A 15,222-nucleotide genomic window follows, 5' to 3' on the forward strand; every position below is an offset into this window, starting at 1 on the left:
GAGCACTCAGGGCTGATTTCCTTAAGAATGGAGAGGTTTGATCTTCTTGCAGTCCATGGGACTCTCAAGAGTCTCCTCCAGCACCAATACTTCCACTTCATGAGAAGTGAAGACTCCCTGGAAAATACCCTGGTGTTGGGAAAGATGGGAGGGCACAAGGAGAAGGGGACGCCAGAGGACGCGATGGTTGGACAGTGTTCTCAAAGCTACCAGCATGAGTTTGACCAAACTGCGGGAGGCAGTGGAAGACAGGAGTGCCTGGCATGCTCTGGTTTATGGGGTCACGAAGAGTCGGACACGACTAAACGACCAAACAAGAACAAATAATAAAAACTATTTCCAAATGAAGCAATCAAAGCTCATTATCGGGCAATATAACCCTACAACAGGTGCTTGTATGTTAACTCTTGCAGCAGAAATGCCTGTTTAAAAAATACAACCTCAGTACATGAAAAGTCCATAATTCAGCTACCTTGCTAAAGATGAGCTGCTCTGAGTTAGTACCTAGATGGGAACTTGGAATTCTATGTGGGATACTTTTGAGTTCCATGGGTGAAAGGCAGGGTATAAATCCAAACAAATAAAATAGCAAAGGGCTTTTGCTGGCCTTTAAAAAAGTAACAAGGAAGGTCAACATGCAGATTTCTGGTGCAAGGAAACTGTACAATTTGGGGGCCACCAGCAATAAGGCCCTACTTGCCACAGGCATTGACTTGCAATTGCTTAGTTACAGGAAAAGCTAGACAGGATAGAAACTCAATATATTGAACTCCAAGCTCCACCAGAGGAAAATGCAATGTATTAGCAACATTTATTGCAGCAAATTGTTACGGAAGTAGGGCACAGATCCCTCTTCCTTGTTGAGAAGTCCAGGATCATTAGGGAAGGGAGCAGAAGAACAGTAGCAGTGACCAGCAGACGATGGTGTGGGAAGAATAGCCTCCTGCAGAGTGTGCATTTGAGTAAGCATGGACATTCGACAGATGAGTTGCAGTGGAAGAATGATTACAAGTTGACTCAGACATCACCAGCATTTCAGTAGGGCTGGGAAGGGAGTTGGAGAGAACAATGCCATGTTCCTTCAAATCCTCCTATGCCTATCTCAAAGCTGGAGAACGGAGTTTTCTCATTTCCAAACTCTCCCCAGCCACTTCTAAGATCACCCTACAATTACTAAGTCTTCTGGACTGAGGCTAAAGCTCAACACAAGAAAGAGAATTTGGGGATCTTAAGACTTGAAACTGGGTTCCCTAAAATATATCACACCTTCCATCTACCTGGACATGAAGATCCTCTTTTGAGGCCCCTTGCCATCACGTGAAGCAAGGCTGGTGATCACAACAAGAGAAGGCCTTTTCGGTTGTGGCACCTCAGAACCATGCCTGGTGCTTCCTTTATGGTCTTACCCCCATCAAGTCAAGGTTTTTTTTTTTTTTTTATTCAACCAGGGTCTTTTAAATCTTAGGAAAGGGGTTGGCTAATCCGAGTCCCTGTGGATATTGCTGAGCTCCAGCACCCACTGCATTGGCAAGGTGGGCTTGAAGTTCAGAGTTTACGGCTGTTGCAGCCCAGTTTGCCAAGTAATGCATTGGTTTGGAGAAATACGTTTTTAAAATGGCGGCATGTTTTCTGTAGTTCCACATTCTGTGGAATTCCATATAGAATATACCTGTCACAGAAACACACACTATCTACAGATTTTTCAAGTTCTCGCTGTCTCTGTGGTTGTGGATATAATTGAAAGTGTAGCCTTAAGCAAGCAGCACCTACAAAATCCTCCATTGTTTTAGAGACAGAATATTTATTATAGCTTGCTGCCTTTCTCCTTGTATTCTCCAGCCATGTTCCCTGTCCATCATTTACCCATAACTGTTCTCTAGCTCCAAGACCAATCCTCTCCAGCTAGCTTCATAACTCGGTACCTTCAAAAACACAGTTCTATAAAATTCACATGTCCATATCCATTTAAAAATAAGAAGACAAATTGACGAAGTTCAGGCAAAGTAAATTCGGGTTGTATTCAAAGAAGTCAAACTCCTGAGTAAACCCACTGAAATCAACTGGCGAAATTAACTTACATCCATTGGTGTCAATGGGTCAGAGTATGACATTGTGTTGGACGCAGCCCATAATTCACGGTTCGGGGTTTCATGGGGCAAACACATGAGCCACCTTTAGAAAAGCAGCCTTCCTAATGGATATATTAATGCTTTTCTTCCTAGAACCTACTTGAGACACTCCTTCAAATATTAATTAGGCAGGGCCTAAATTATACATTGGGCCTGAAAGGGAATGTGCTTAAGCAGCTGACATTTTTGGCGTGAGGGAGAAAAACACAGCTGACTGCTGTTTTCAACCAGAAATCGTTCTGAAGACAAGCAGCCTCCCTTTCCCTTTTCAAAAAGGTCAGAAAGCCACTTATGCACTGTGGAAAGCATAAATACTACAGCTGGATAATCAGTCGGATTATTAATTAACCTAGAAATTCAGTACCACGAGACAGATTGATAGCCCACAAATGTAGTTAAGCTCTGGGGGGAAGAGCAAAGATTAGATAAACATTTTTTTTTATTACTCAAAAGACAAAGCAATCACTAAATATCAGCTCCAATAAATATCAGCTGTGCTTCTGAATGCAGATTGCTGGTTGATGAAAGAGGGGCCATCCCTATATTGCTGCATTTTTGGAGTTAGCGCAACCTTAGGTCAATATTTTTTTATCCCAAAGGACTTGAAGTGGTGCATATGCGGTATTATTATTATATTATTATTATTATACCGCCCTTCAGTTGAAGATTCCAGGGCTGTTCACAACAGAAAAATTCAATACACATAACAAAACAAAAACCAATAACCCATTTCCACAAACACATTTTAAAAGCTGTAGAATGTATTCCAGTGGTACCTCTGGTTATGAACTTAATTCGTTCCGGAGGTCCGTTCTTAACCTGAGGTACCACTTTAGCTAATGGGGTCTCCCACTGCGGCCGCGCAATTTCTGTTCCCATCCTGAGGTAAAGTTCTTAACCCGAGGTACTACTTGCAGGTTAGCGGAGTCTGTAACCCGAGGTGTTTGTAACCCGAGGTACCACTGTATTATTTATTAAATTTGTGTATTATCAGTTATTAAATTTGATACTAAATATGGTACTCTTTCATCCTCAACAATCACCCTTGTTAGGCAGGCAGGCAGCCTGTAAAATGGACCCCTCCCCATAATTCACCTGATGGGCTTCACAGCTGAATGGGCGATTTGAACCCAGGTCTCTTATGGCCTTACTGCTTTGAACCCCAACCATTTCTTTGTAGCCTCAGTGAAGAGGGTTGCTGTACTTCTAATCTTGTGAGTGAGTGACAGGTGTCTACTGACTGACTTAATACGCTGGAATTCTTAAGGAACATTGACGAGCTGTAGGGAGAGTGCTTTAGTGCTGTTCTCCGAATCTCTGGTTAGTTTTAACTGTGTTTTTTAAAATGTGTTGACTAGTGAATGCATGTGTGGCATGTTGTTGGCTTAGCAATCATGATTTGTTTAGGCGAAACAAAACCACAATCCTGGGCTTGGGCATCACACTTAAGCTAGCAGTCTGCTTTGTTTAGCTGCTAATGGAAGGCAGAAGCAAATGAGGAATGCTCATGGCTTAATAAACTATACTTTATGGCTAAGCATTATTTATTAGTTGAAAAACATTTAGAAATCAACAATGAAAAAATCTCTGAAGTGTATGTAAAACATCAAACTATCGTCAAAGATGCACAGATAAAAGCATACTATGCTAGAGATAAGTATGCATAACTAAATCATGTGTCCGAACATGTTTGCTGGGGGGAAATTGGTTTCAGCTTCCATCTAAGACAGTATAGTAATATGTGTCCTAGTATATACTATAGCAATGCCTGTCCAATGTTAATAAGGCAGGGAGATTTGATCTCTGGTTAAGGGTTCTCTCGTGGAAGGGCTGGTAAACACATTGTGTCTGAGAGTCCTTGAGAAGTGACGATGTCTAAAAAGCTAAAGTGGCCCCTGACCATTAGGTCCAGTCGTGACCGACTCTGGGGTTGTGGCGCTCATCTCGCTTTATTGGCCAAGGGAGCCGGCGTTTGTCCACAGACAGCTTCTGGGTCATGTGGCCAGCATGACTAAGCCGATTCTGGCAAACCAGAGCAGCACACGGAAACGCCATTTACCTTCCCGCTGGAGTGGTACCTATTTATCTACTTGCACTTTGTGCTTTCAAACTGCTAGGTTGGCAGAGGATGGGACTGAACAACGGGAGCTCACCCCTAATAAGCAACTATGGTAGATGAATAACTGGGCTAACACAAAAGGGCTGGTTTGGATGCAACCCTGAACTACAATTTAACATTATAAATTTACAAGGCAACAGCTTGCTGTTCTGTGTGAAACTGGACAAACACCGCTTTATTTTAACCATAGTTAGTGGAAACAAGCCGACTGCAATCCATAGGTTGGGAAGTAGCAGGGTTGCTTTCACTAATCGTAGCAGAGTTTACATTACACTAATCTTTCAGCACGGTTTACAATAAATTGCAGTTATTATAAACGGAGATGGAACTGTCTATTTTTTACCACAGCCATAACAGAAAGTGGTGTAGGGGGTTGCTAATTCGCTAAACACTGCCAATGCAAAGCAATTCCAGACCATACAGTACGCATTATTGCTTTTGTAACTAGTTTATTAAACTGTAGCCTGTCTTGTTCAGCAGTGCAGCATTCTTCAGGGTAATGGGGAAAATGTATGTTTTGTAATTTCAGAGCCCAGTTCGCTGGATTGGGCCTTCTGCCCTCTTGAAAAAGAGGACACAGAAGTGTATAAAATATGCATATAGTACTTTGTATTATATCCAATTTATATTATTTTGCGTGGGGGGTCAAAGGTTCCCAAAATAAAACAGGGCAAGAAATAAGCAGAGGCTTGACAACCATATGTCAGGAGTGCTCTGGTGGTGTTTCCTGCTTGGCAGGGGGTTGGACTCGATGGCCCTTGTGGTCTCTTCCAACTCTACGATTCTATTATTCTATGATTCTATATTGACAGCACCTCTCCACGATTTCAGGCAGAGAAGTCTTTCCCACCATCTGCTACCAAATCCATTTTTGAACTGTACTGTAGATGACAGAGGTTGAACCTATGTCTTCCCACATGCAAACCATGTGTTCCACCATTGACTTATGGTCCCACACTCCAGTATTTATTACCACCCTACATTTTCTTAAAACTTAATTAGGGGGTCTCTTAACTGCTGGGCAACCTTCACCAAGTTGGGGTCTTCCAGATGTTTTGGACTACAAGGCCATGGAAGGTCATGCTAGCAGATGCAATCCAGAGAACGTTCACTTACAACTCCACTGAAGTTTCAATTTACTCAGCTCTTGAGTTTCAATTTACTTCTTCATTGTTACTTGAGCTTACCTATCTTCCGCTGGGACCGCGCACATTGATTACAAAGTCGTTTCTGGGTCAGATTTTCCATGCCTTTCATAACAACAGGCAGTTCTTTCCATGCCTATGCCACCATTTCAAAGCGAAAAGGTGGTTTTTGTTGTCATACTTTTTCAGCAGCAGCATAACTGCTGTTAAATGCTTGCCACAACCTTCAACTTCAGTTAGACAGAGCTAAGGAAAACAAAGGCTTCCTTTTCAACTGCCTTCTGCTCTGTTTGTTGTTGGCAGCATCAGCGCAATACCTGTCTGTTTTTTAAACACGTTATACATAACAAACAACTGACAGAGTTCAAATGGAGAGCAAGAGAAGCGTTTTCTATTTTTAAAAGCTGGTAGCGCAGCAGGCAGATTAAGGAGAAGAAACCATAGCTGTGGAACATATTTTTAAAACCAGTTTAGAAGTGGCATAGAGGGGAGTGCCAGCCCAGCTCACCCCTTTACCAATTTGGTCATTTATCCCTAAAAATGTTTATTAGAACTTAAAATGTCAGAGCAGTGGGGTCTTTTTGTATTATTTATATTTCAAGCTTTTTAATGTATCACTTCTCCATCAGCATCAGCAAAATGGGAGAGTTATCGACTACCAAATACAACTGTTTATAATTTCTGTAACTTACTGCAGTTTGACTGATCTTATTAGTTAATTTTAAGGTATCACTCAATTCATTTACTATGCATAACACATTCATGTTATTCTATGCTTGTCTTTGGCTGATGCTATTAAATACAAAAATTGTGCCCTAGTTAAAATATTTATGTGGTATCGAATGCTAGGTAAAGGCAAAGGTCCTCTAGATGGTTAAGCCCAGTCAAAGGTGACTATGGGATGCAGCGCTCATCTTGCTTCAGGCTGAGGGAGCCGGTGTTTGTCCGCAGACAGCTTTCTGGGTCATGTGGCCAGCATGACTGAACAGCTTCTGGCGCAACGGGACACCGTGACGGAAGCCAGAGTGCACGGAAACGCCGTTTACCTTCCCACTGCAGTGGTACCTATTTATCTACTTGCACTGGTGTGCTTTCAAACTGCTAGGTTGGCAGAAGCTGGGACAGAGCAACGGGAGCTCACTCCATTGTGGGCATTCAAACCGCCAACCTTCTGATTGGCAAGCCCAAGAGGCTCAGTGGTTTAGACCACAGCGCCACCCGCATCCCTATGTCATAGGTTACTCTTACTTGAAGTAGGTTTATTGCTTTCAATGACTCCACTTAAGGCATTACTAAGATTTTATATCAACCAATATCTATAAAATCAGAACTGCCCTACTGAGAAGGACTGCTGCAAATTTCAGATTTCTAACACAGCAGGTGTTTCAGAAGCAGTGCAAAAATTATTGCTGTCGCTGTACTATAGATTAACAGGATCCGCTTGGGAAGCTAACAACACAAAAACCTTTAGAAAGGAAATTATGAAAAGGTATGTCTAATTCAGGACCCAGCTCTTCAAGTGTAGCACAGGGAAGGCATAAAACAGTGGCGTGAAGCAGACAGCTTTGCACAGAATTAAGCCTTTGCTTTTAAACCATAAGCACAGAAATGAAGCATTGAAAGGGACATCACAATAGGCAACTCAGAGGTATCCCACATCAAGGCTAAAGAATGGCTCTGCTCTGTGCCAGAAGCAGTTTTTCCGCTGAGTCAGAGGCTTATGCATAATTCACAGGAATCGTTCAACAAGGGGCACAGTGTCCTGAAGTGGAAAGTCACACACAACTGGAATGTGGCAAACAATTCTGTGCAACAACAATGAGAGGTAGGAGACCCAACAGGACTGGCAGGGGGGAAGATTCTGCCCAGACACGGTTCCCTGACTGCCCCCGCAAAGCAACAATTTCTGTTGCTAGGCTCCAGGTCCTGCTGAACAAGAACACCCGAAAGTTTCCTTATCACCTCAGCACAGATTCTTGGGATTTTCTGGTGGCTGTTCCTTTTTGTCCCCAAGTTTCTTTAGCATCAACTCCTGATGCTTCCTGTCTAACTCAGAATCAAAAAGGGGGATACGGGTATGATGTAGAATAAGAGGGCACTGGCGTGTGATAAGAACCAAGAATAAGTTCTTCCTCCTCCTCCTCTTAGTTCAGCAGAGCATCATCAAGAGATGTTCTGGGTGGACTGTGAACTTCCTTCAAGACTCAGCCATACCAGTTTCATTCTGGCCCGTGGCAGGAAAGATTGTTACTAACTTACATGGTACCATCAATTTATTTGGTACTTACAAAGCTAAAAACAGAAGGCAGATTTCTGCTCCAAAGGGCCTGCGAAAGCTGCATCAAAGGAAGCGAGATTCTAAAGAGGAGGGATGGGTGAGCAAGAGTAACAGGGAAGTCAAGCGCTTTGTGCAAAAGCTGTTTCAGTTGGGTAATGACCCAGGAAAAGGCATCATAGAAAAGGTTTAAAGCCATCCAGATGTTGGGACCTGTGGCCTTCACTACGCAATTGGACTCCAGTGCCCATTAACCCCAGCCAACAATGGCCCAAGACTATGGGAACTGGAGTGCAACATCTGGAACACCACACGCTCTCTATCCCTGGTTTAAAGCAGGGGTGGGAAACCTCAGGCATGGGGGTCAAATGCAGCCCTCCAGGCCTCTCTACGTGGCCCTCGGAAACCTCCAAACTTCTATATTCAGGCCCTGGCCCTAAGTCCTACCCCAAGTGTTTCTGCCTGGCTGGAATATGCTCTTGAACTCGTAACAATACCTCTTGCTTGTTTGGATGGAGACCAGAGGAAAGGGGAGTGTAGAAACCAGTCTCCTGTACAAAGATGGCATTTGAATTCGCTTCCCGCCCCCCACTTTTGCCTCTGGTGCTGCCCACCAGTGGCCCATGTTCCTCAGAAGTTTCCCCAGAGAAGAGATTGAGGTCCCTCCATCTGAAAGAGATTCTCCACTGCTGGGTTTGAAGGAAGGGAGAGAGCCATACAGAGGATAGACGAGGGAGCTCTGGGCCTAATGGGTAGCAATAGGAAGGGTGTTTTTAGAGAGGAGATCTTCAGGCCGTTCCAAGTGGTAAAACTGAAGGAGGGTGTGTGCTGTTGAGGAAGCAGAAGCAACTGAGGAAGGGCGCTTCATACAGTGTGGGCAGCAAGAGAGGTGAATGATTCTGGTGGCAGCATTCTGGATGAGGTGCAGACCATAGTCAGATGAAAATTCCACACACTGTCACCTGACTACTGTACATCCCAGGAACCCCAACTAGGATTGCTTCTACTTCCCCCTTTTTGTGATGGCTCTGTACTCCAACCTGTTGTTGCTATTGTTGATACTATTATTTCTTCTATCTAGTTCATTTGTAATTGGAAATCAATAAAACAATTTTTTTAAAAAAAATTATGCATGTTTATCTGAACCCTGGGTATACTATGATAATTCTATACAGGTGACTTTTCTCCATGGTACCAAGTAGGTTGTGCTGACTAACCCAACCTTAGATGCCCCCCATGATCCATCAACCCTTCATTGTGCAAGTGTCCAAACACTTGAGCAAAGGGCTCAAGCAGCATTGAAGCCAACAGTCCTTTCTCCTTGTTTCCTACTCAGCAACTTTTATTGAGAAGGTAGACCAGGTTCCCCCTCCTGGATTCAGGTGGCCTCTATGTCTAGCTGTTGCATCCAATAAGCAGAATTCATTGGAGAAGTATAGCTAACTGGGAGATGAAGACTTATCCTCCATGAATTTGTCAACCCCACTTTGAAAGCCATCAATCACCACACCTTATGGAAGCAAATTCTTTAAGCTAATTATCTGCATTCTAATAGGGAGGAGAAGAAAAATCTCTATTCACCCTCAGCACACCATACTACCATACTTTTTCAGTCATCTTTTCTCCAAAAGGACAAGAAAAGGCTTTAGCCTTTCTTCATACAGTGCTCCAGTTTTGACCATTTAGGTTGCCTTTTTCTTCTTTTCCAGTTCTGAGATACCCATTTTGAAACAGAGTAACTGTGCAGAGTATTTCAAATACAGTAACAATATAGGTTTGTAATATAAACCCTCACTTCTCCCAAAAAATAAATTAAAAAATTGTCCAGTGGCACCTTAGAGACCAACTAAGTTTGTTCTGGGTATAAGCTTTCGTGTGCATGCACACTTCTTCAGATACATTGATACAGAAGTCACCAGACCCTTATATATAGTGGGAGGGTGGGGTGGGTTTTTTCTCAGAAGGGTAATAGGAGATGGATGATTGACTCAATGGGTATGGTAAACCTGTTGATGACTGTTAATGACTGCAATTAGTCCAAAAGGAAAAAGCAAGGGATAGTATGCAGATGACCAAAAATAGCTACTGGACAATTTTATTTATTTATTTTGACTACGTCAGACCAACATGGCTACCTATCTGAATCTTCTCCCAAAAAACTTTATATAAAACTCTTCCCTAAAAATTCCTATCTTTTCGACATCATTGCACACCAATAATCCCAGGAAGTGAATTGGTTAAACGAGGCTCAACTCTCTAGACTGTGTCTAGAGAAGGGTTGCCCAAACTTGGGTCTCTGGCTGTTTTGGGGCTACAATTCCTACCATCCCTAGCTAGCAGGACAAGTTAAGAGACCCAGGTTTGGGAATCTAGAGTATCCAGATTAGAAGTGCCATCAGCAAGCATCACCCAAAGGCATCTTCTGGCTTACACAAATTCTACACAGAAGACCCAACAGAGGCAACAGTTCTGAAGCAAGCAGCAGCACCTCCTTCTATGTGCAGCATAAAATCTCAACCTCAAGCAATTATGTTGGGAAGAAGGGTTGGGCAGCAGGCAGAGAGGAAGGAAATCTAGACGGCTGCTTTCTGAGCAGACGCCACTAGAGAGATGTACAGTCAGATCGTGAGACACACATTTTCGAGAGGGACACAAGCCATGGCATGCTGAAGAAACACATTGATTAGTGAAATGCAAAGGAAGTGAAAGCAGGTTACCTGAAGGCTTACTCAGCTTTGATGAAAACATAGGGGCAGGTTTCTCCTTTTCCTTGACAGAAGCAGCCCCTCTCTCAGCTCCCTTTCCTACACTGTCTAACTTTTTCTCTGCTGGCAAAGGAGTAACATCAGCTGGGGGCGAGATCTCCTTCGTTGCTTCAGGCACTTCTCTGTCCAGTTTCACGGAGGGTTTTCCTAAGGCAGGACCTCTCTCTTCATTTTTGACTTGCACATTCTTCAAAGAAAGGTCGTGGGCCACCTCTTGGTAAGGAGATTGCCTTGCCTCCGATTCAAATGCATCAGGGGGCTCTCTGCTTTCCATCTCCTTCGACACATCTTTTTCCATCACCGACTTAGCAGCTTGATAAGGAGCTGTGGGGAAATCATCCGTCTCTGGAGAGGATTCTGCAGACAACACAATTTTGTCTCCCACTTTGAGCTCCTTGGGAACAGGAAAATAACCTGCACCAGTATGTAGTTCTTCCATGTCTAGTTCCTTCCATGTCTTCTCCTCCTTTGCTACTTCTGGAGCCCAAACAGTGGGTGCATTTTTGGAGGGTTCAGTCTGAGGCTGGAAGGATTCTAAGTAAGGCTTGCTAAGGGAAGTAGGCAACTCCTTCTGCTTCTCTTTCACAGCCTCCCTCTCTTTCTGAGCAAGGACTGGTTCCTGACAACTACCAAATAAGTCACTTTTCCCAGGTGCTTTCTCGTCAGGCTCGGCATATTCAGGCACAGGTTGGGAAACACATTCTGAAATCACCTCCTTGGATATCTCTGCAACGGCCGGCAAAGCAGATTCATTGGAAACCTTCGTTTCTTTAACTAAGTCGCATGCAATGGATATATAAGAATTCTCCAAGTCTTCCGCAGTTGTACCATTCTTATGTCCGGGTTCTTTATCGGCAGCATCAACCTTGGTTTCCTGTGCTTGACTTGCAGGTACATTCATTGCCTCCTGATATGAGGGAGGCTCCTCAGACTTCTCCATTACATTCTCGTAGTCGTTCTCGTAATCGCCAGCAAAAGCTTCCGAAGGGAAGGCTTCGGTTTGCACGGAAGGAGCAACCACCCCAACAGCGCTTGCATTCAACGGTGCTTCCATGACAATGTCTGGCAAGACAGGGGAAGGAGCTGTTTCAGACCCTCCTTCAAAGGAGGGGCAGAGCTGCACGGCCACATTCAAGGGCTCTTGCGACGACTCGGACACCTGAACCAAATCGATCTTCGTTTCGTAAGCAAGTTTGGGGGTAACTGCATCATGAAGTTCGCTCTCATATGCTTCTTGCACTAAATCAGGAGTAAGACCTTCGGGCATATTGGCCAGAGCATCAGTAGACGCCAGCAGATTCTCAGCTTTATCAGATTCAGCATTCTTGCCCTGGCCACTTGCCAACTCATTGTGGGCAACGCTTGGTTCCGTTCCAAAATGGGCCTTCATCTCTGCTATCTTTTTCTCATCTGTTTTATTTTCAGAGGCCTGCTCCTCCACCAGAGACTTGGCTGTGCTGCCCTCGACTGTCACAGCTGATTCAAACTTGGCACAAGTAATGTAAGCTTCTGAAAATTCTTTTGAGGCTTCTGGAGTGCTGGGGAAAGAAATATCTTCATTGCTGCTTTCATGCTTCTTCTCGCTCTCTTTTCCAAAGTCTTTTTCTACCGGCAGAGTCTGAGCCTCCTCCATGTCATAATTACCTACACCGTCCATCTGACTCCTAGCCATTTCTTTCAAGCTGCTGCTTTCATTGCTAGCCCATGATGGTTCAAAAGGCTTGAAATCCACATAGTCGTCCCTTGCAGAAAGGTCTACGAAAGCCATATTTTCGTCGGCATCGTCCTTTCGGTCTTCAAGAGATGCATCGTTATCGTGCTTCACAAACAGCTCGACAGGAGATTCTGGAGAAGAGTCCTGCTGGTGTGCAGATAGTTTTTCTATATTAAACACTTCATTGGTGCCTACTGGTTCCTTGGTCTGAGATGAAAAGAATAGCCCTGTCCCAGTGTCAGAGGGCACTGCTTCCAAAGGTTTTACTTCTGAACCACCAGCATCTTCAAGGAATGGGTTACGTGCATTTTTGGTAGCAGCGGTAAATGCCTGGCTTTCAACCTGACCGTAACTGCCCTTTGTAGATAGCCCGCCTGATACTGCGTTGGGGGCTGTGTAGTCTTTAAAAGGATTGGCTGAGAGAGGAGAGAGAGAGGGAAGAGAAGCGGTAGCGTCAAGGGGAGCTGCAGCGAAATCTTCTCGCCATGCACGACCCAGCTCCTCCTGCAAGTCCATACCTTTGTCTGTGGCCGTGGACAGAAAGGAAAGTTAGCGAAGAGTGCAAGTGGTCTGAAAGTTAAGGCAAGTTTCAACAACAAGATCCCGTCCCCCCCAAAAACACAGTAGCTAGCTCTCAACGCTTACAGCTAGAAAGGTTAGTAGGGAAAGCATGCAATATTAAAGCTAAGAAAGGGTAAATGTAAATGAAGCAGCAAATGTTGGGCTATCCAATAAGGTTAGGGGAGAGCTTGCAGCAATGCAAAGTACACAGGTTTTACAGAACGAGCCTGAGAAATAGGTCTCATTCTCCTACGCCCTCTTTTTTTTGGGGGGGGGGAAGCAAGTGAATAATAATAACCCCGTGAAGAAATAATATTGATGTTCTCTTAACCATAGCCAAGAGCGTAGGAGAAGGCGTTAAGTAATGCATTTCCTCTCCCTCCCAAGTCTTCAACTAGGGTTCCCATATTTTGAAGAGAGATAAAAGAGGACGCTATGATGGCCATTAAAAGCAAATGAATGCAGTTTGTCTCAAATCTTACCCCTGAAAAAGAGGGTGTGTCCTAGGAAGAGAGGACTCACCGCAACCCTACTTAACACCAACTATGCTTAAGACAAAGTAGGTTCCCTCTAAATCAGCATTTGCAAACCAACTTCAAGCCCGGGTAACAAGGGGAATCCTGCTTAGCATTAACCATAGTTAAGAGCCAGTGTGAATGTTAACAGTAAACTGGGGAATAAATACAAGGAGGAAGAAGAAAACTCAAAGAATCTGAAGCCCAGTCTCTTAACTATATACCGTATTTTTCGCTCTATAAGACGCACCAGACCATAAGACGCACCTAGTTTTTGGAGGAGGAAAACAAGGGGAAAAAATATTCTGAATCTCAGAAGCCAGAACAACAAGAGGGATCGCTGCGCAGCAAAAGCAGCGATCCCTCTTGCTGTTCTGGCTTCTGGGATAGCTGCAAAGCCTGCATTCGCTCCATAAGACACACACACATTTCCCCTTGCTTTTTAGGAGGGAAAAAGTGAGTCTTATAGAGCAAAAAATATGGTAATTAAGAGATTGGCAGGGTTACCTTCATCATACACCCGACAGGTGAAAAGACGAAGCAATTTCAATTATGGTAAACTGCATTAATGCTAACAGTTCATTAATTGTAACCAATTAGAGCCAACTCTATATCAGCAAAAGCAACTACACCTTTAATAGTTATTCTGTTAATAGTAGCTACAAGGTGTTCCTAGGGGAAAGTTCCAAGAATTCATGGACAGCTGCAGTTTAACTGCAAAACGCAAACTGCCCAAGTTTGAATTTTGAGCCACTTCGAAACAAACAAAGCATGTTTTGTAAATTTAGAAGACTTTAGTATTCTTGGATCCGCGACAACTTTTTTTTAGTAAATACATCTAGAAACTATTAGTGGGAAAGGAAAACGCAAAGGGCACGGAGGGGTGGGGGAATACTCTAATGCAAAAGGCTAGCTGAAATAACTTGCCTGCAGAAGAGTGCATCAGAGGGTCAGATGCAACAGGAAGAGCAAAAAGGGTCTCATCTGAAAAACAAATACAGTATGACCTCAGCAGAAATAAATGTGGAAAATGAGCTCAAAGAAGGGAAAGAGGGAGAAGAGAGTATTCAGCATTCATATTTTTAGCAGATATTTTACATCCATATTTAAAAAGAACGAAAAGAGAGAATTCGCATGCAGGATTACTCTGTTTGTCACAAAGTGGAAAATTTTCTGCTAAGGAACACTCCTCCCCATCCCAACCCCCCCCCCCCAGGCCACTTGCCCGAATCTTAGCTGCAGGCCTAAATAGGAACGCCCAGGAATATTGACTCAGGATCCACCAGCCAAAAAATTCCAGGGCGTTTCATCCGCTACACTTATTTGCTAATGTGGGTCATTAACAGGTCACTTAAAACTCCACCCAGAATTCCACACAAGCAGATGTGTTTCACACGGTTACTCTCCTAAGACGAGAATCAAGAGTCCCTAATTTTAGCACGCTTCCCCTTCACACATTCGCCCCCTAAACATATGAAAGTTAAGTACATTAAGGAATTGAATCTCTCGGGGGTGGGGACAGCTATTGCTAATTGACTGCAGAAACAAGGAAAATATGTTTTAATATAATAGTTGGGACTGTTTTAAATGCTACATAAAAGCAAAGCAGGTTGTATAAAATCATTAAATAGCATAGGCAGGATCAGTGCACTGACTTAACAGTCTCGAGAGTGCATGTATATCCACTTACTCCCGTACCAAGGTTGAGCTAACATATTTCCACTGAAGCAAAGAGCAAAAGAGCTTTGATTTAGCCATTAGCCCTCGCCCAAGTCTTAGACACCCTCCAGTTCACCTCTTGCGATCAACTATTTCAAGAGCGTAGTATCGGCAGGATAATTACTAGCTATCCTTCCTGACTGATCCAAGAAGCAAAGAACAGTGTTATGCAAAGGGCACCACTTGTGCCCCGGCAGGAGAGCTCTGCCAAAGTCTCACTTAATGAGGCAACATGTGAAGTTGGTGGGAAAGCGATTAAAGGACTATGAGCAAGCCAGTG

General features: G+C 43.7%; 1 protein-coding gene across 4 annotated transcripts in view; it reads right to left on the reverse strand.

Annotated features, from left to right (window-relative positions):
• The window catches only part of RTN4 (reticulon 4), a 62,066-nt gene that overhangs the window by 32,540 nt on the left and 14,304 nt on the right, over positions 1-15,222 (reverse strand). The window contains exons 2-3 of one of the 4 annotated variants that reach the window (XM_081854535.1): positions 14,151-14,207; positions 10,386-12,563 (exon numbers count right to left, since the gene is read on the reverse strand). The exons of 1 other annotated variant lie outside the window; for it this stretch is intronic. In XM_081854535.1, coding sequence (XP_081710661.1) covers positions 10,386-12,563; positions 14,151-14,207 — 2,235 coding nt within the window. Of the gene's footprint in view, positions 1-10,385; positions 12,672-14,150; positions 14,208-15,222 lie in introns of all 4 variants that reach the window. 2 more of the 4 variants (XM_081854534.1, XM_081854536.1) reach the window with 2 other exon arrangements.

This window comes from Podarcis erhardii, assembly GCF_964252035.2.
Source record: "Podarcis erhardii genome assembly, chromosome: 3".
NCBI classification, from domain to species: Eukaryota; Metazoa; Chordata; class Lepidosauria; order Squamata; family Lacertidae; genus Podarcis; species Podarcis erhardii.